This window comes from Silurus meridionalis, chromosome 10, assembly GCF_014805685.1.
Source record: "Silurus meridionalis isolate SWU-2019-XX chromosome 10, ASM1480568v1, whole genome shotgun sequence".
In the NCBI taxonomy this organism is placed as follows: domain Eukaryota; kingdom Metazoa; phylum Chordata; class Actinopteri; order Siluriformes; family Siluridae; genus Silurus; species Silurus meridionalis.
Genome location: NC_060893.1, coordinates 10,663,194 through 10,683,666, shown reverse-complemented (window position 1 = coordinate 10,683,666; position 20,473 = coordinate 10,663,194). Strand labels below are relative to the sequence as shown.

Sequence of the window (20,473 nt, the reverse complement as noted above, 5' to 3'; positions counted from 1 at the left end):
TCAATGAACCCGTTGATGATGTTCTTGTTCTGCTTATTTTGCTCATTAATTTGGAGAGATGGGTTGGGGAAGAAGGGTGATGGAGCATGACATGCCCAATAAGAGTGAGTGAGTGAATGAGGGATGGAGAGGGAGGAGAGGACTGGCAGCAAGGCTGCTGAGTGCTCAGTGCAAACTGTTTTGTTTCACATGCCTCAATATAGCACCCTTGTTCATAATCCATAAATAGCATGTGGCCTACAAAAAAAAACTGTTTAATATTTTTTTCCAAGGAAACCATTCTCCTGTGTGCTGTCTTTGCTATTTCATCAAAATGCATATTCTCGTGAGCCGAGTAATTTGTGATTACTTTTTCCGTTACTTTGCAGTCCAAAGATGACCAAATTCAGGTGATTGGCAATCTGAAGAATATCTCGATGGCCTCCAGCAAGTTGCTGCTGGCTGCCAAGTCACTGTCTGTAGATCCTGGAGCTGCTAATGCCAAGAATCTTCTTGCAGCTGCAGCGAGGTAAGTGGATTGCAATTGGCAGCCATTTGATTAGTCATCATAAACCACCCAGCCTGATTGTGAGAGCCAGTGAAATCTAATGGAAGGTGGCAAAAACCACAAGACCTTCATACCTTAAGGACAAAGTAAGAGTTTGGAAATGAGGATTATGTTGTAGCTTGAGCCATGCATGAAGCATGAGAGCCTATTTTAGTGTTTAAGTGTGTGAAATTGCCTCAGGTGGATGAGAGAGACAGATACACTCCTGGGCTTTGTGCCTGATTGATTTCTTTTTTCTTAATGAGGGAAATGGAGGATAAAAGTCGCAGATGTTTTTCTGTAAGTGTATCGGACTTGTAGCAATGCATAAAAGATTCTAATTCTAAATATTATCAAAACTTGTGAGGAGAACACTTATGATGCATAGCACAACTAGGAGCTTTGTAGTACTTGCCATATTTTTCTTATCTGTTTAAGTGTTTATTTAGGATATGTGATGTGTGTTTCATTTCTATATTATCTGCAATGTGTTTCAGAGCTGTTACCGAGAGCATTAACCAGCTCATCACGCTGTGTACCCAGCAGGCACCTGGCCAGAAGGAGTGTGATAATGCTCTGCGTGAGCTAGAGGTTAGCAAATACACTTCAACCATCATGTCTCGTACAAACATAATAGAGATGTTACATTATGCCAATATCCATTATGAATATGTTTGGGATTTGAAATGTTGGTTTCTGGATCAAAAATGGATCTAGTAGATGAACTCGTTTCTGGATCTAGTTCAAAAGTGGGTGTGGCCTAACTTTTTTATTTTTTTAAACATTTAATATGGACACAAGCACCATCAGCACTAACATTCATAATTAATATTGCCAAGAAATTTCTCTTAGTTGAATGTGGATCAGGTACATGATATTTGTTAAAACACATTTAGTTGCTTTTATTCATAAACAAGCTAAATTTAAACCACTGCTTTGTTAGAATAAACATGGCCTTTATATCGACTACAAGCTTCAAATCTGACTTCTTCCTCACATCCACATGTGCCTTGTGTGCCTCATATGTTATTATTATTGGTGAGCATATCTGCTGGGAACTTAGAACTAGATCTGTTTGTCCTAAATAATGTATTTGTATACAGTTAGGTCATCCCTTACATATACACACACACTATACTGTTTATAGTGGTCTTTGCTGGGTTCTTTCACTTGGTAGTGCATATTGTATTGATTAATGGAGCCTTGAGTTCAAATTTCTTGCACTATTGTGGATATTAAAATATTAGTTATTTTCTCAATTGCGTTTTCGCAATGAGCGTTTTAAAAAGGCTTATTCATAGTCCTCATTTGAATATGTCTGTGATCTTTTTTTTGCACTTTTTGCTTTCTTCAGGCGGTAAGAGGAATGCTAGACAACCCTAATGAACCTGTGAATGATCTCTCCTACTTTGATTGCATTGAGAGCGTAATGGAGAACTCCAAGGTAAAAACGTTTATATTGCACTGATTCTGTGTAAAGCAAAGTATATTTATACGTTATTAATTGTTTTTTACATATGTCAGGTGTTGGGAGAGTCCATGGCTGGTATTTCCCAGCACTGTAAAACAGGAGACGTTCCAGCGTTTGGGGAGTGTGTGGGTGTGGCGTCCAAAGCCCTCTGTGGATTGACCGAGGCAGCTGGACAAGTGGGTGTATTACAGTTTGAAAGGCTATCTGATTCACTTTTCCTGATTATTTACCATCAACTTTTTAGTAACTCTTTGAATAACGATTGATGTAATAATAGGCTAAAAACAGCTGATAGTTTAATATGCTCTAATAGAGCTACACAAATATAGATAATGATCCAGTTTAAACGTTTCCCACAGTAGCTTTTTTTGCTCTGGGCAGATTGCATTTTTTTATTATTCTACAGTTGCACAAAGAATACCTGCTGAAGTGTCACATTTAAAAACTTTGAATGTTTAAAAACATTTGACAATGTTTTTAGAGGGTTGATTTTAATATAACAGGCTTTTGTAGAAAGACATAATAGCATTAATGTTTAACAAACCATATCAATTGTAAGGCCCTGTTATATCCTATTTTCCTAATTATGCTATGCATGAGGGAATTCTCAAGATGTTTCTTCTAGAGCAGTGGTCCCCAACCTTTTTTGCGCCATCGACCGGCTTAATGTCAGACAATATTTCCGGCCTTTAATGTGTGGCGGATAACTACAACAAAATAAAATGATACGACCGGCATAAAAACTGTTATTTTCTAAATATAATAATAAACGTGAATCCACTGCGGTGTTTTTTTCTAGCATGGGGATTTCAGTTTAACGGTAATGTATTATGTGTTAGCGGCCGGAGCCCCTTTAAGAAGGTAGCGGATGGAGGTAAGACATGTGGCCGAGGCAAGCATCATGCATCAAGAGTGAGTCATAGACAGATGTGGAGGAGAGAATCCAGTAATTTTCCTAAATAAAACATTGTTCAGAATCAGATAATAAATAAAACGGAAATAATGAAACATAAGTTATGTATTCTTTTTGTGCGGCCCAATACCAATTGACCTACGGACCGGTGCCGGTCCACGGCCCGGGTGTTGGGGACCACTGTTCTAGAACACAAATCTTTATTAAGGTTCAGAGAAGATCCATGCTTAACCTAATTGGGGTTTTTTTTGTCTGTAGGCATCATATCTAGTGGGTGTGTCTGATCCGAACAGTCAGTCAGGCCATCAGGGATTGGTGGACCCCATCCAGTTTGCCAAAGCTAACCAGGCCATTCAGATGGCATGTCAGAGCCTGGTGGACCCGGCCAGTAGTCCCTCCCAGGTGACATATTAGTCTTGAGTTGTGAACTCTGTCTTTAACAGATGACTGTTTGTCTGTGTAATTGTTATGAGCTTTGTGGAAAAACGTATTTACTATGTAGATATGTTTAAACATAATGGTGGTAAATAATATATTTTTAAATGTCAAGAGCACAGAACATCACATTTCATATATTTTATTATTGAAGATACAACTTATTGACACAATACACACTGTAAGATAAGGAAAATAACACAAACATATTTGTGTATCAGTCTTAATTATGAATGTTTTTACTAGCAAACTAGCTCACCATATAGTAACACTTTGTCAGACACCACTTTATTTCAGCCTAGTCAAGTTTCCTGGTAACCAAAACTGGGCAATATATAGGTGCTCTTACTTGCTCACTAAACTAACTAATAAATGTATTATTTGTATGCTCTGGATTTATACTAGAGGTACTTTGATTTGTTTGATTCGTTTTGATTGATACCTAAACCAAGCAGATTAAACTATGTATTTATTATGGCTATATTTATTTGCATAGGTGTTGTCAGCAGCAACAATTGTAGCCAAGCACACCTCAGCTCTCTGCAATGCCTGCCGACTAGCATCATCCAAAACCGCTAACCCTGTCGCCAGGAGACATTTTGTGCAGTCGGCCAAAGAAGTGGCCAACACCACGGCTAACCTCGTCAAAACTATTAAGGTAGGAAAAGAGTTTGTTTAAAATTATCAAAGGATACATTTGCTTTTTTAGTATTACAATAAAAAAATTGTAATTGGTGTTGAATATGTGTTGATTAATTTGTCTCACAGGCCCTGGATGGAGACTTTTCCGATGAGAACCGTGAAAGATGCCGTGTTGCCACGACCCCTCTAATACAGGCTGTGGAGAATCTTGCCACGTTTGCTTCTAATCCAGAGTTCGCCAGCATTCCTGCTCAGATAAGCAACGAGGTGAGATAATCATCCGGTAGCACTTCAGATACCTCATTTATGGTGTGTTACAGGAACCGACCTTTTTTAAAGATCATTTTCTCATGAAAATTACAGCAGGTTGTTGGTAGCTCTTAGCCTCAGACTGCTCCTTTGTCCACTGCCTTTTTATCAGAATGTACTATAAAATGGCCTTTTCAACTGCTCCCATAGGCTTCATGAATAAGTAGGTGACTTGAGTACCTTTGATCTATTACCTTTAATCTTGTGCCAAAGCAAAGCGGCTGCTCTCGGTTTCAGAAGAACAAGGCAGTGGTCCTTTGATGAGCCACTTCCTTTTTTTTTTTTGTGAGGGAATTACTCAAGGTGAAATGTCGGTTGGCTTTTTTTGTTTATTTTTTTGTTTATTTTTATTTTATTTTTTACAATGTTTGTAAAACACTCTGCTTTTAAAAGGGTTTATCGCAAGCCTTTTCAGACAGCAACTGATACGGAGGTAGTGATCTTCAGTGGAGGATAAAGAAAACGTTTTGAAGTTTCTTGTGTGCATATCTAAGAGTTACTGGCTTTAGACAGCCTAAACTTTTTTTTTATATGTAGTTTCAGTTGGTATTTGTATACATTGATTTCCCTTTGGTGATTGTTCATAGATATTTTTAGATTTGGCCCAAATTTGACTAAAAGCTGTTTTTGAAATGTGTGTGGACTTAAATAGTTAAGAAAAATGATGTTTTAAGAAATGTTTTATTTTTATTTAATTGTTATTGTTTCCTTTTGTTCCAGGGCTCAGCAGCCCAGGAGCCAATCCTGCGCTCGGCTCGTTCTATGCTGGACAGCTCCACCCAGCTGTTAAAAAGTGCTCGCTCTCTCATCCTCAACCCTAAAGACCCCCCCACATGGTCTGTCCTGGCAGGCCACTCTCGCACTGTGTCAGACTCCATAAAGAGCCTCATCACTGCCATCAGGTTTGTGTAGTTTTCTTTAGATTTACCACAGAAATACAAAAAAAAGAAAAAAATTCAGAAATTCAGATTCCCAGAGTCAGGGATCAAATGCACACAAATCCAAAGAAAACGTTTGGCTCTTAGAGAATTAGCCAATCACGAGTGATCGTAAGAGTAATGCATGTAGAAGAGTGTAGATAGCATTTTTTTCCTAGTTTGTTTGCCCTCATTCTTTTGTTTAAGGGAGAATTATCTAAAGTATGAGAATTGGCATGTTTTTTTTCAAGCTCTTAATGTCTTTTTTGTTTTGTTTTGTTTTGCTTTGTTTTTTTAATTACCATCATCGTGATTGTGAGATCTATCTGATAAATTTAGTTGTTTGTACCAAGGTCACTGTTAAAGCTCGATGTTAAGAGAGAAGTGCCATCTGCCTTAACTAGCTTTAAGACAAGCCACCTGACTGTTCTTAATATCTGTATGCTGTGGCATTTCAGGAGATTTGGTAGGTGATTAGCTGACACATTTTGTGGCCATTTGTAAATCTGGCTGTTAACTCCTGGCAGATAGTATGAAACATCAGGGTTGCTCTAATTCTAACCTTCCTTTGTCAGCCTGAGTAAATGAATGGTGGATTAAATCATTCATGCATAGTCATACATACAGCAATTGCACACTAAGTGCTGTACACCTATGCTTACTTAGATCAGTAATCAGTAAAAAATAGTTGTTTCTTAACACAGTGTATATAGTTGAATTATACACTGAGTTATAACAGTTTGAGTCTGAAGCATCTTATTTTCACAGTGGTTTATTTCTCACTCCTGAGTTTTCATGGACTGTGAAAAGAATCTAATAGCAATTCACCACTGATCTATTTTTCTATAGTCTTTTTGTTTAAATACGATTTTTTTTTCACTGGCATATAAATCGTTACCTTAGTCAATTTGTACAGAGCTGGGAACTGTTGCTTAGTATTTCTATGTTCAGAAAATGCATAATAAGATGGAATAGATGTTGGAATAGGTGAACTGATTTGAAATCAGACCAATATCCTCTTGTGCATGTAGACAAGTCTATAAGGGTTATGCTCTCAGCCAACAACTTGCTTAACAGTATCAGAAGATGGGATCTATGACCACTTGGCTGCCCTCCAGCGCCATTGTCCTCCCAGTCCATCCAATCGCATTTGGAACTCATCCAAAATGTTCATATTACTGTGTGTAATTGTAAGGGTGCTTAGAAATAGCCAGGTCTGCACTAATTCTCATATGTATTGCAGGTGTAATGTATCTAATATCTTGATGTAATAGTAGGAAAAGGCAAAAGTCAGCACCACCTCTCTGTTTATGTTGTTACAGGGACAAGGCTCCAGGTCAGCGTGAGTGTGATCACAGCATCGACAGCATCAACAAGTGCATCCGAGACATAGAGCAAGCCTCCTTAGCTGCCGTGGGCCAGAGTCTGCCATGCAGAGATGACATCTCTTTAGAGGTGATAAAATACACTATACTGTAATAAATCAATCTGCTGCCTATTAGTGTTTGTTTGCAGAAAATATTCCTCCTAGTCACTGTCTATGTATTTGTCCTTCTGATGATAGGTACCTTTGTTGATCTGGGATAGTGCCAGTGTTGTATGTAATATGGCTTTATTGGTGGTTGTGCAGGCTGTGCAGGATCAGGTGACCTCGGCCGTGCAGGAAATCGGCCATCTGATCGAACCCATTTCCACTGCAGCCCGTGGGGAGGCTGCACAGCTTGGGCACAAGGTCATACACACACACACACACACACACACACATATATATATATATATATACACATACACACACCCTGGCCTTTCACATAGCAAATGACTCTTATGGAATACCTCATCATATTATATATGGCAATTTTGATCCAGATTAGATTGTCCTGTGATCAGCTAAATGAACATTAGACTTAAATAAAACAGTGCACCTCTCTGACTTGGAGTAGCCTTGATTTGCATAGCTTAATTTGTCTCACAGGTGAGTCAGCTGGCTAGCTACTTTGAACCACTCATTGTAGCTTCAGTGGGACTGGCCTCGAAGCACATGGACCACCAGCAGCAGATGAACATCCTGGACCAGACCAAGACCCTTGCTGAGTCCGCACTGCAAATGCTCTACGCAGCCAAAGAGGGTGGAGGAAACCCTAAGGTAGAGCAAAGCATAATTTCTCATCATAGTAGCATATACTTGAAAATGAGTATCCATGGAATGTCCAAATGGAAAATTTCCAGAAAATCTATCTCAGGGTGTCAAACGTATTTTATCTAACGGGATATTACATATAGTCCAAGTGGGCTATACCATAACAATTCAGTTATAAATAGACTGATAATGCATCACCTTTAAAAATGTATATTAATTTAGTTTAAATGTATATTAATCTTTTTATGTTAATCTGAAAGGCATATTGAATAAAAAACATACAAAACTAATTAGATTTAAAAAGAATTTAATGAGAAATGTTTACAGCGTCATTTGTATCATGCTAGTAAAACATTATATATAATTGCCATATTTTGTAAGTTGCTGAGTTCATGGCCATGAGTTTATTACTCTGTTTTTCTCCTAAGTGGAAGAGACTAATTTTGTTTTTACAAATCTTTTTATTTAGTTATGGTCCACAAGAGGTAGTTTTTTTAGATTGCTGTTTACACATTGTAGGCTCTTGCAAATGTAGTATTTAAAAGTGCTGCATGGTAATTTAGATACAATATATTGCGCAGCATTAATATTATGACTTTTATTTTATAGTAGTTTAATCTGGCATTGATTATTTGAACTACATCTTTTATAGTTATACATTGCTGAATTTGTCTTACATAGCATTCTTAATGGATAACAGTCATTGTGTATGTGTTTCTGCATAATTGTTCCTCTCGCTGAAGTGTGATGATGTGGTGCTAGATCAAGCTGTATCTAACTGACCGTGCACATTAAAACAATTCTTATACAGGCATCTCATACCCATGATGCAATAGCCGAGGCTGCACAGCTAATGAAGGAAGCAGTAGATGACATCATGGTGACTCTGAACGAGGCAGCAAGTGAAGGAGGGATGGTAGGCGGCATGGTGGAGTCCATCGCTGAGGCCATGGGACGGGTGAGGGGACAAACAAAGCATAACATGGTCTTCCAGAACTGATTTTATACACAGCTACACATATCAGTATTAGGACACGTGAAACTGTTGGAAGTTTACTTTTTTAAGGATTTTATCAGAGGATGCAAAAATACATACATCCTTCACTTGTAGAAGTACAGATACTCATGTTTTAAAATACTCTGGTAAAAGTACTGACTATACTTTTTTTACTCAAGTTAAAGTAAAGAAGATTGGGCTTAAGTGAAAAGTAGTTATTACTACTACCTGTTTTAGTGTCATGCTGGTAACTTGACATGTCATATTAATATTAAGGCTTTCAATCGATTAAAATATTTTATCGCGATTAATTGCATGATTGTCATGTGTTAACTCAACATTAAACGCAACTTAATCGTTGATTTCTATCTAAATGTACCTGATCTTAATATTTTTCAAGTTTTTAATACTCTAATCAGCATGGGAATGGACAAATATGATTATTATTAGTGAAACCGTACTCAATATAGAACATGCAGACACAATATTCCTGTAAGTGTTTTAAAGTATTTATGGTGTTTTAATTATTAAATTAAAAAAATGATCAGGACACCAAATGGAACCTTTGCTATGTTTCCACTCGGACAGTTATTAAGGTGATACCGGAGAAACTGCACCTTTTCTAACTTTCATACAGATTGCATAATCAAAGAATATTTGTTTTGTGAATTTGTTTATTTAAAAGTAGACATTTCGAGCTTTCTATTAATATATTTATGTATGTGAGGCAAGCATTTACTGAGATTTAGGTTGTTTCATTTATAGATGGCAGGGAGTTTTCTGTTTTCAGGTCTGTTTTCTTTATTTTACAAAAGCACAGCATTTTGTTGTTATTATGAGGGTATACACACAAAAGTAGCTCTTATTTGTACAATCAAAAAAGACAGAGTAATTTCAGTTTGTTTTGTTGTTATGAGGAAATAATTTCACAAAACGCGTTGGCATGTTTGTCGCCTCCAGAGGGTTAATTGTATGCATCCTGGCAAATTTTGGTGCTGATTGGCGACTATCAGTAAAACAAATATTTACTGATTAAAAATAAATATTCAGAGTTTATTTACTTATTTTTGTACATCTGAATAAAGAAAGGACGTTGTGAATAAACGTGTGTCGCGCTGAAGGTTTTAATTTCGCCTCTTTTATATGTATTTACTTATATTTTTAATAAAGGTAGTCAAACAGAAATGCACTCATGAATAAAATTAATGGCGTTAAAATAAAAATGTTAATTAATGCGTTAATTTTGACAACCCTAATTAATATATTACAAAATGAATTTCTATTTTTGTTACCTAATGAAGGTATCCAGGCTGAACATCCACTATATAGAACACAAGCAGAGAAAAAATTATGATGATCAGGTGATCAGGAACCCTAACCCTGATTACATCGCTGACACCCTCTGTCTCATCCACGTTACCCCCATACTCCTTTGCGCCTTCCACCTTGCTTATTGTTAGCTTTGTAAACTAGTCTACGTCTGTGGTGTGTAAGGAAATAATACACCAGTGGTAGATTGAAAAAGCCACACAATGACGCGCAACGAGACGAAAAAAATATTGACATTTCACCAAATAGATTAAAACTAAAGTAACGAGTCTGGTTTAAAATTTAAGAAGTAGAAAGTACAGATGAATTTGATGAGTAAAAAGTTTTTCAAAAAGAAAATAGTGACGTAAAGTACTAATGCCAGAAAAATCTGCTTAAGTATAGTAACAAAGTATTAATACTTTGATACTTCCGACTTCTGGATTTCATGTTTATTTCATGAACCATGTCCTAGGTAATATTTGGTGTTTCAATGTCGTCAGGATTTTTCAAACTGCAGAATAATGGTGTATTGATATTATTAAATGATAAATTGAAAATGTGTAATGGAAATATCAGAGCAGGCACGCATGGCACGCTAGCATCCTGGCTCCTTATCTGTGCCAGCTCTGTGCCAAGAGAATTCAGATGCTTGGAAGGAGGTCCTTTCAGCAGCTGTTATTAGAAATCTGCAGGAGGCTTTTCACATTCAGAGCCCGAGTGTCTCCAGCTGTCACTCATTCACACCAGGGCTGTCTCTGTTACTGCAGCCCTCCATGGAGCTCATTATTAGCCTACGTTTGATCCTACACTGCCGTTCATCTCATTTATGTGTCTCTGCACTCTTTCATTATATTGTCAAGAAGACACGCGATGGATGATGGCAACAATTCAGACATAGTTGCAGATTAATTTTCACCCATTTTTCACAAAGACGGTAATTAACATGAACAGAATATTCAGTGTTTTAGCAAGAGAACTCTGCTAAAATCGAATATTGTTTTGTGGCTTTTGTTTTGTGGTTCTCTCAGATGGATGAGGGAACTCCTCCAGAACCGGACGGCACATTCGTGGATTACCAGACCACCATGGTGAAATTCTCCAAGGCTATCGCTATCACTGCACAGGAGATGGTGAGTAGTCTGTCTTCACATTCATCTCCCAATGCTCTCAGTTGACTCTTCTAAACACTTCTATACCTATGCATGTGTTCTGATATTTCCTCTGTAACTATTTGAGCATTTCTGGAAATATGTACATTGCAGCTGAAGTGTAAGTACGTACTGTACACTGATACAGTGATCTGTTCCAGATGACGAAGTCTGTGACGTGCCAGGAGGAGCTGGGTGGCCTGGCGTCTCAGGTGACCGTAGACTACATCCAACTGGCACAACAAGGACGCCTGGCAGCCACCACAGCCGAGCCAGAGGAGGTGAGGATCAGTTTGGAGAGACAGTCAGTCATCAACAGACCAGTGAGGTGGAAAGAGTGGAGTGCAATGGACAGGAGGCGCATATATAAACACGCGCAGATTATGTAATAATTTGCTGTGGGTAATGCATACAGAGCAGAGATCATATAAGCAAGAGGCATAGCTGGCCAAACTCCTGAACTAGACTCTAACTTTTTATATGGAATGGGTCGAGCGAATAATATGCTTTCAGAATATAACGCCACTTAACGTATAAACCAAAAGTGTATTAACCATTTTTTCTCTAATGTTCATACATATTATTTTTGTTTCTTACCAAGAGTAAAGTTGCGATTGCCGGCAATGCATCACAATTTGATTATGTAGATTTTAAACCTGCATCCAATGTCTGCGAGCCACCCGTTCTCCTCAATAGCCTTTACATAAGCAGCTGCTGCTGTTACCATAGTGACTGTGCACCTCCACTAGCTTTAAAAGCCTCTGGTGAGGTGGTAATGAAGCACCACCCACCCATGGATCTGTGTGTCAGGAAACTAAAGGTGTAGTGCCATCCAGCCCACTCACAAGCTCTCGCCGTCTTTTCATTATTCCCCCATCGGCCTTTATGTGAAGAACCAAAGCAGTCGAGGTTCGAGAGAATGATCATGTACATTTGGTCAGGGTCTCACTGTGTCTCGCATCTCTGCTCCTCTTCAGGTTGGCGTTCAGATAAAAAGCCGTGTGCAGGAGCTCGGTCATGGCTGTATCTACCTGGTGCAGAAGGCTGGCGCACTCCAGATGAGTCCCACTGACAGCTTCACCAAGAGAGAGCTGATCGAATGTGCTCGAGCTGTCACAGAGAAGGTAGGCCCTCTATCTCTAGCTTCCATCCTCCACCGTTCTGATTGTACCACTTTCACTGAGATTTCTGTACTTTACACAGAATGCAGCAAATCACAAAAAGAAGGGGAGTTTGTCTTCTTTATGAGCCTGTTTTATACTGCGGGCTGCTGTGATGTTTCAGAAAAAAGGCATCTGTTCTGTGTTGTGTCACAAGTCTTTTATAGGGCTGAACGGTGTTTGTGTTGAACACTGACCACACATCTGTGTTTTGTTAAAGAAGACTGAAAATCAGTGGGATGATGGATTTCAAGTCAAAGAACCATCAAACAACTTCAGAATTGGGTTTGAGCATGGAATTCTAGCGTTCTGCATTTAACATTGATTTAAAGCTAAGGCGATATCTTTGCATTTGGGTCTGTTGGCATCAAATTTTTCAGCCTAATGAATTTTTTTTTCTTACATCAAAGGTAGGATCAGCAATGTTCAGTGCAGTTTTTCCTCACACTGTGACATGTGTGAAATGACTATCTGATTAAAAAATGGTATCGGCTTTACGTCCAATTGCATGGACCACCAGCATTCGGACAAGGATGCATTACACTTCAAGGTTTGGAATCTAGAAGTAAACAAAAGCAGACCAAGTGGTGCTGTAAGCTTACTGCAGTAAAATGCCATGGCATGGAAAGTGCCATGGTAGTGTGTGTGTGTCTGCTCAAAGTTTACATGACTTTCTGAAAGATGACCGTATACAGAAGAGATGGATTACACCAATAAGGAGAGATGAACGTGCTGAATTTACTATCCTTTGTGGCAGTAATTTTCAGTGTATACAGCACTTAAGGACCCAAGAGGCATTGTATGAAATAGAGAAGGTGCAGGATACGATTGAGAAAAGGTATCAGTTCTATCATGGTCTGTCTGGAATGGAAGAGCAAGAAAAAAATCATCAAACACCATATAAGAGGGCAAGTGGACTTCTTGGCAATGATGACACCACCACAGAACAGACGAAATTTAGAGCCGATGGATCATTACTGTTGTTCACCTCAATATCTGCCTCTTGCCTATGTACTACATATAATTGTGAAAGCGATGCTTAAAGCCAAAATACATGTAGGATTTTTTTTTTTTTTTATACTAAATGGACCTATTTATAGTTCATACCTTCCTCTGAGGGTTGGCTTGTGCATGTGTGTGTAGTAATAGTTTCAAATTCCAGCACAATGCTTTCCAATTATATTGTCTTTCAATTTCGAAAGCTCATCCACTTGCACTGAGTGTCAACTCGACTTGACAAATGTGACTTGTGCACATTTTTTAAGGGAACACTGCCAAATCCATTGACTATACCTTTAGGTAATTTATTCACAAAGTAAAGTTTATCAATATCTCATAAAATGTTACCAAATTCTTTATGGTTCTAAAGGAACCCTTTGAGGGAGGCTCTGTATTGCAGGTTACTAAAGCTTTAAGAAATACAGTATTGGATGGTTTTTAGTGAAGTGAAAGTACTTGGTCGGATTCTTAATTGTGCCTGATAATATTGGAAGTCAGTTTGATCACATCTGTGGTAAAGCACAGCAACAGCTAGTAATTGCTTTAAGTGATAATAGTGCAGGGTGATGCGTAATCTGGAGCATTAAGGGTTACGTATCAAAAGGCTTCCATTTTATGGGTTAAAGTGTGTAATAAAATTGTCTTGGCAACAGTAATTATAGTGAATGAAATGGATGCACTAGCATGCAGGAAAGGATTTGCTCATCTCTGATGCTTTTGATGCGGCTTTTATATATGTATATACATTTATACATATGTATATGTATAAATCTTTGTATTTATTTTTTATAATTTAAAGAACAAGCATTCTGAGTCAATGCTAATGGCATTATAAGTAATAATAATACAAGCTATAGACAATACATTCTCAGTTCATTCCTGTGCTTCATGCTTAACATTTTGTAGTCTTGTAGGATTAATTAAAAAAAATATTATTTGGCCATTGTGTTTTGAATGTGTAATACTGTATTCTTTCCTCGCTTCATTTCCTCGCGGTATGTGCAGATGAGGCCAGCTGTGCCTTTAGTGTAGTGCTGAGTAAATGAAATGGGATTGCAGGAAAGAATTTCGTTCTCACGACAAGCTGGAATGATTGCTTCACTAATATGGACAGTCAGCCTAAGCCTTCAGCTATGCTCAAATGCTTTACCTCTTTCTCTCTCTTTCACGAAAATCTTTCATCTGATTTTCGCTTTCTTGTCTCTCTACCCTTGTCTGTCAGCTTTGCGATCAGCCTCTATGTGGATATATGAACCTTTTATGCTCAAAGTGCCAAAGCCATCAATATTCATCCTAGGAGAATGAGGCTGCTGCTTGATTGATAGCACCTTTATTTCTTTCGCTCCCAGCTGCTTCTCATCATTCTTTATGTTTGCTTCATTCCCCCTGCAGAGAGAGGCAGGGTCTAGAATGTGCTGAATCATTATGATGCCTTTAATCAATGCCATCAACAAATTCTAAATAACCTGGTGGTGTTCTCTCCTTCAGGTGTCCATGGTGTTGTCTGCCCTCCAAGCAGGTAATAAAGGCACCCAGGCCTGCATCACGGCAGCCAGCTCGGTCTCCGGTATCATCGCTGACCTGGACACCACCATCATGTTCGCCACTGCAGGCACACTTAATGCTGAAAATGAAGAGTCATTTGCAGACCACAGGTAACACTCAGCAGAGCTGAAATCGAGTCCATTAGCTACAAACATTTAAACATCACAGGCATGGTTGTTGTGTGTTTCTTTTTTGTTTGCACAAATTAGGGAGAACATTCTGAAGACAGCAAAGGCTCTAGTGGAGGACACCAAGCTGCTAGTAGCTGGCGCAGCCTCCAGCCAGGAAAAGTTGGCCCAGGCCGCACAGTCCTCCGCCAAGACCATCACCCAGCTGACAGACGTGGTCAAACTAGGGGCTGCCAGCATGGGCTCGGACGATCCAGAGACACAGGTGTGTGGGTGGATCAGTGTGTTTTAATTTAGACTGCATATCTTTACTCTTGTCTTGTAATCCGAGTAGTTGAGGTAGTTCTTTTTCCTCAATCAGGGGTTTTATATATTTATCTTATACACACAGTACTTTGTAATTATTGTGAGTATTTTTGAAATATTATACACACAGTATTCTTGCCAAGGATCTCTTTTTAATTGCTAAATAAATTCTACTTATACTGGTCAGTGCAGATTTAATTGAACATCATTTAAATTTGTATAATAAATATTTTGTGTGTTTGATACAGCCATATCTTTTTAAAATGTCAATAATAAAGCATAATATAGATATTTTTTGTGATTTGAATTAAACTTATTAAATTTAACAGAGCAAATTAAAAAGCACATCATTATAGTTATATCAAGTTTGAGATATAATAACTTGCGCTCTCTCTCTCTCTCTCTTCGCTCTCTCTGTTGATAAAGTAGTTGTAGCTTGTTTTATAACCCCAGCTGTTTCTAATTACAGACTGTGTGCCCTAACTGTTCTCTTGACTTCTTTTCTTTGAACTCCTTATTTCTGCCTTTGTTTAGGTGGTTCTCATCAACGCTGTGAGGGATGTGGCCAAAGCGCTTGCTGAACTGATAAGTGCGACTAAGTGTGCAGCAGGAAAACCAGCAGATGACCCTTCAATGTACCAGCTAAAAAGTGCTGCCAAGGTAATGTGCAGTTACGTACGTACGCACGTGTACCTGTGTGTGTGTGTTTGTGTGCGCATGCTCTGACAGTCTCTGGTTGTCTTGTATGTGTACAGTGCATTCTCTTCAGGCTGTGTGTCTCAGTGTGTAGCCATCATTCAAGTCATGTGTTACTCTGAAGGTTATCACAGCGTATCTATGTGTGTGACTCATCAGCCATACAGCAGGGGACCCAACTAAACACATCACTGAGGTCTGTGTTCACCACTGGTGGTTGGTTTGTCTGTCAGAATCTGAAACCTCATTCACCAAGTAGAGTATACTAAAGGAACTCTTGGTGTTAAGTCTCACATACCGAGAACGTACAGCTCAAAAGAGACCAAATCATCTTTTGCCCTGCTGTAGGTGTGGAGAATGGCATTTCTCTCTGATCGGAGTGACTATAATAAATTGCATCCATCTTCTGGTTTATCTATTCATTCCCCATTATTTTATTAGGAATGCTTCCACTCAGTCGTTCTTGCAGCAGCATGAAAATGCATAAACCAATGGAGATACAAGTCTAGAGCTCAGATAATGTTCATATCGGACATCATAATGTGGAAAAAATGCAATTAGTGACAGATTAATTGACATACAGGTACTTATTTCTGATTTCGATGATCTTTTGAGCTTTTCATTTTGTATCATGGTACGCTGAAAAATCCAGTGAGTGACAGAGCAGGTGGAAAGGTAATCCTTTGGATGGTCAGTGTGTAGACTATGTTTGTGCTCTTTTATATGAGTTCAAACATCCTTACTGTTTGCACACAGAACCACAATTAGGAAAAAAAGACTAGCAGGTCATGCCCTCCCTAACAGAGAGCTGTCTTTATACTACTTATAAGATTCAGCTAACAGGGGATTTAAATATGACTAAAAATAGAAATTTTTATTTAAATTTAGATTAAAAATACATATTAATCATTTCAATTTCATAGAAACTACCTCACGTATTTTCAACGGTACATTTAACTGAACTTGATTAGGCTCCACTTGTCTGCTTGGACATTTACATCTGTAGTTGGTGTTTTATTTACCTTTTATTTCTCATGAGCTGATTCAGATTCATTCTTCTTTTATGAATTGAATGGTTGCATTCCTATATAGCGATACACAGAGAGAGCTGAACCTCCTCGTACCTTTTACAGCTTTGCAGTGCATGTCTTATACAAGTCGTTCCTCAAGGCATTGCTCTGGGTTTCTATTGTAGCATAACCTTCTCTCTTAATCCATTCATTCATCTTCAGTAACTGATTTATTCAAGTCAGGTTTTTTCAAAAGCCATTCTAGGAACACTTTGTGTGAGACAGGAATACACACTGAATGGGGCACCAAGTTCATTGCAGGGTACTATGCACACACAGACACACACACACACACACTGTCAGCATGTTGCTGTGAGGTGAAAAGAATAAGAGAACTTTGACAAATCCTGTACAATAACCTTAGATGTTGATGGAACTGGTGGGATCCTGGAGCTATAACTCTTTTAACTACCTTTCCTTATAATTAAATTGTATAAAGACAGTAAATTAGAATAAATAAATAAAATAAATAAATTTTTAGTCTATTAAAATCAGCATGCCTCTCATTTCAGCATGGTTCCTCGCATCAGGTATCATCAGTTATTCTGATGCTTTCACAACTTGACAAAAATAAGTGCTCAGTTAGTGCTCAGCAGTTCGAATGTTTACAGGGATCATGCTTTGTGTCTGCACTTTAACTTAATGCTATTCTTGCACAATTTGACCTGAGAGTGCTTAATATTAGACATTATGTACTTCAGGTTCATTCTTCTTTACTCCCTAGCTCTTTCCTGAGTCTTTTGACTGTAATGTTGATCCCTGCTCCCCCTGCTGGAAGACGCTATATATTGTACCTAAAATTAGACTCTCAATTAGCCTCATATATAATTCAAAACTCTACTGATAAGCTCCTTGCTCTTGTCTCTTGGTGTGTTTCAGGTGATGGTGACCAATGTGACATCTCTACTGAAGACTGTCAAAGCCGTGGAGGATGAAGCGACTCGTGGCACGAGAGCTCTTGAGGCCACCATTGAGTTCATTAGACAGGAGCTGACGGTACATCATAATAAAGGCAATAATAGAATAAAAATGTCGAGATAGATCCAGGTCTCAGAATCATAATTTGTTTGTTATTAAAATGATACGTGCCTTTGCATTTGTTTAAGGTGTTTAAAGTAGCTCAACCCACACAGATTTAATGAAATCGGAACGCAATCAATTATTTCTTAACTAAGGGGCCTTGCACATGCTGATCAAATTGTCAGTTTTGATATAATTTTATTTTAAACTACTACTATTCCTTTTTCTCCTTCCTTAAGCATGGCCACAATTGTGGATCAGTTAGCTATGGTCTAATGATATATTTACTTGGATGAATCTCTTGCTCTATTTGTTCTATTTACAGCAGGTACACTGAGGAACACGCTGATGTTCTAAAGCATACTCTTCACCTGCTCTGCTCAACCTCAGTCTTTCCCTTTGGTTTCACTTATCAGTGGTATAGTGGCAGATTGAGCAAGTGTAAGAGGAAGCCAGCAGTGCTCTGTGCTCAGCTTTGCCTCTAATTTCCTTTTAATTCTTATCAGGGTTCCCCCAGGAGCCCAAGAGCATTTAACAAGCCTTACAGTGCGTACCAAAACTAAACAATAGCAGTCGCTGTTAAAGAGCTATTAATGATGCATCTAAATTTTTCCTGTTGCACACCTGCAGTGATTCCAGGTTTAAAATAGTTGTTTATTGTATATTTTATTGGATTATTGAATTCCTGAATGGAACCATATCCATAAAGTGATCACAAATAACACGCAGTCGATATTTTGTATTGCAGTATATTACAGTGGTGTGGAATAGTCTAATGATTAATTTTATCACAGCTCTGAACATAGTTCCAGCTTCAACACAAATCACATGTTTTTTTTATAGTAACAAAGTGTGAAGAATTTGATAGCATGATGTTTTCTGTGAAGTGGCATTTAACATTTATAAAACGTGTCTTTTTATGGAGTTTAGATTTGTACCTTTGTAACTGTTTTTACCCTAAAGATCAACCTAGATGCTGACACAGCAATAAAATCTATACTACCCAATAGTACTACTACTGGAGTTTAGCTCTTATAACCAGTTTTCCAACATAGAAGGATACGTGTAATAAATTTAACATTGCTATTGTTGGCAATTAGCCGTGATGAGAGTTTGTCTTATCCAAAATCTGAGTGGATATATAGCTCTATACACTTTACAATTCCTCCTGCTGCTTTTGTCAGCAGTCACATCATTAATTACAAAGAAGTCAGCTCCATTTGCAGCTATTCATGTAAACGTGGTAAAATGAAGTATGCTTCAAAATGAGTTCCTTCCGCATAAGCAGTTCCTTACTTACTTTTTACTCTTCTCTTCCCATCATTCATGTTGGTCTTTGTCATTGTCTGGTCAGCTGTAAATAGGTTTTTGTTCAACAGGGATGTGGATGTAAAAATGAAAGCTGGCGCTGTACACATTGAGCTCAAATTTATTATGTAGCATGTTTATTATATCTAATTTCTTTGTCAGTGTTATCAAATAAGTTAAATGTCTGGAAATGAATGGACCTAACTAAAAAATAAATAATAAGTCCATCATATGCTTGGGTTTTTTTCTATTAACAGGTAAAAGTGCAATTGTGAAATTGCACTTTTGTGAATTGTGAAAGTATTTGGTTAAGAAAAAATACCATTTCTTAACACTTTTATGGTTGATTGTGTTGAACCCATTTAGGAATATTAGAAAAGTTCAACCAAGCCAATAAAAAACATTTGCTAATGTGTATGTAATGTTTTTTTACAACCCTATTCACTGAATTGCCCTCTGTACAGGTCTTCCAATCCAAGGACACACCGGAGAAGCTCGCCACGCCAGAGGAGCTCATCCGCATGACCAAGGGCATCACTGTAGCCACTGCCAAATCTGTGGCAGCGGGCAACTCTGGCCAGCAGGAGGACGTCATCGCCACTGCCAACCTGAGCCGCAAAGCCATCTCCGACATGCTGCTCACCTGCAAGGTGCTAATCGTTCTCGCTCAACAAGCACCATCACATTCTTCATCTCGCACATACACACAGGTGCACAGATGCACATTTGAATACGCACAGACTACACACAAGCTTTCATTCAGCAGCCCTGGCACTGACCTAGTCAGCTTCAAACGAGGGAGGCATATTGAGAGGCTTGAGGGAAGTGTACACACAGTTTACTCCTCTTTCTCAAGGACACTTTGACCTAAACTTCAGTTTATACTCCCACATTTATTTATTCTTTTATTATTCTGATTTGATATAGTACAGATAGTTTATATGCAACAACTAAGTTCTCATCACTGACCATTTAGTGGTTTGTTATGTGGTGTTTGTTTCTTGTAATTCTGTAGAGATCATATGCATTTTGTTAAGTGTTTTGTCTTTCTCCTTCAGCAAGCTGCATATAATCAGGAGGTGCCTGAGGATGTGCAGAGCAAAGCCCTGATTTATGGCCTAGAGTGTACAAACGGATACATTGACCTGCTCGAACACGTTCTACTGGTGTGTGTGTGTGTGTGTGTGTGTGTGTGTGTGTGTGTTAATAATGCATATTGCTGTCAGTAATTAATTTCATTATATTTTCATGCACCTAAATGGTCCCATCAGATTTTGTCAAGTAAAGTAACTTTCAATTTCATAATAGTTAGTAGGAGCACAACTGACTCAAGCTGGTTGGCTTCAGAAAGAACGTATGTGCTCACGTTGCTACCGGTATTAATTTTCAAATTTTATGATTAGAATATTATTGGCAGCTGCTGTACTTAAATTCC

The 20,473-nt window shown here is 38.3% G+C and overlaps 1 protein-coding gene across 2 annotated transcripts in view; it reads left to right on the top strand.

Moving 5' to 3' along the window:
* The window catches only part of tln2b (talin 2b), a 114,121-nt gene that overhangs the window by 80,874 nt on the left and 12,774 nt on the right, over positions 1-20,473 (top strand). For both annotated transcript variants that reach the window (XM_046859017.1, XM_046859016.1), the window contains exons 31-51: positions 369-508; positions 1,024-1,117; positions 1,881-1,970; positions 2,051-2,173; positions 3,169-3,312; positions 3,842-4,003; positions 4,114-4,254; positions 5,017-5,198; positions 6,536-6,668; positions 6,844-6,945; positions 7,186-7,356; positions 8,162-8,308; positions 10,687-10,788; positions 10,968-11,087; positions 11,784-11,930; positions 14,454-14,620; positions 14,720-14,903; positions 15,479-15,604; positions 17,590-17,706; positions 19,503-19,688; positions 20,097-20,204. In XM_046859017.1, coding sequence (XP_046714973.1) covers positions 369-508; positions 1,024-1,117; positions 1,881-1,970; positions 2,051-2,173; positions 3,169-3,312; positions 3,842-4,003; positions 4,114-4,254; positions 5,017-5,198; positions 6,536-6,668; positions 6,844-6,945; positions 7,186-7,356; positions 8,162-8,308; positions 10,687-10,788; positions 10,968-11,087; positions 11,784-11,930; positions 14,454-14,620; positions 14,720-14,903; positions 15,479-15,604; positions 17,590-17,706; positions 19,503-19,688; positions 20,097-20,204 — 2,886 coding nt within the window. The remainder of the gene's footprint in view (positions 1-368; positions 509-1,023; positions 1,118-1,880; positions 1,971-2,050; positions 2,174-3,168; positions 3,313-3,841; positions 4,004-4,113; positions 4,255-5,016; positions 5,199-6,535; positions 6,669-6,843; positions 6,946-7,185; positions 7,357-8,161; positions 8,309-10,686; positions 10,789-10,967; positions 11,088-11,783; positions 11,931-14,453; positions 14,621-14,719; positions 14,904-15,478; positions 15,605-17,589; positions 17,707-19,502; positions 19,689-20,096; positions 20,205-20,473) is intronic.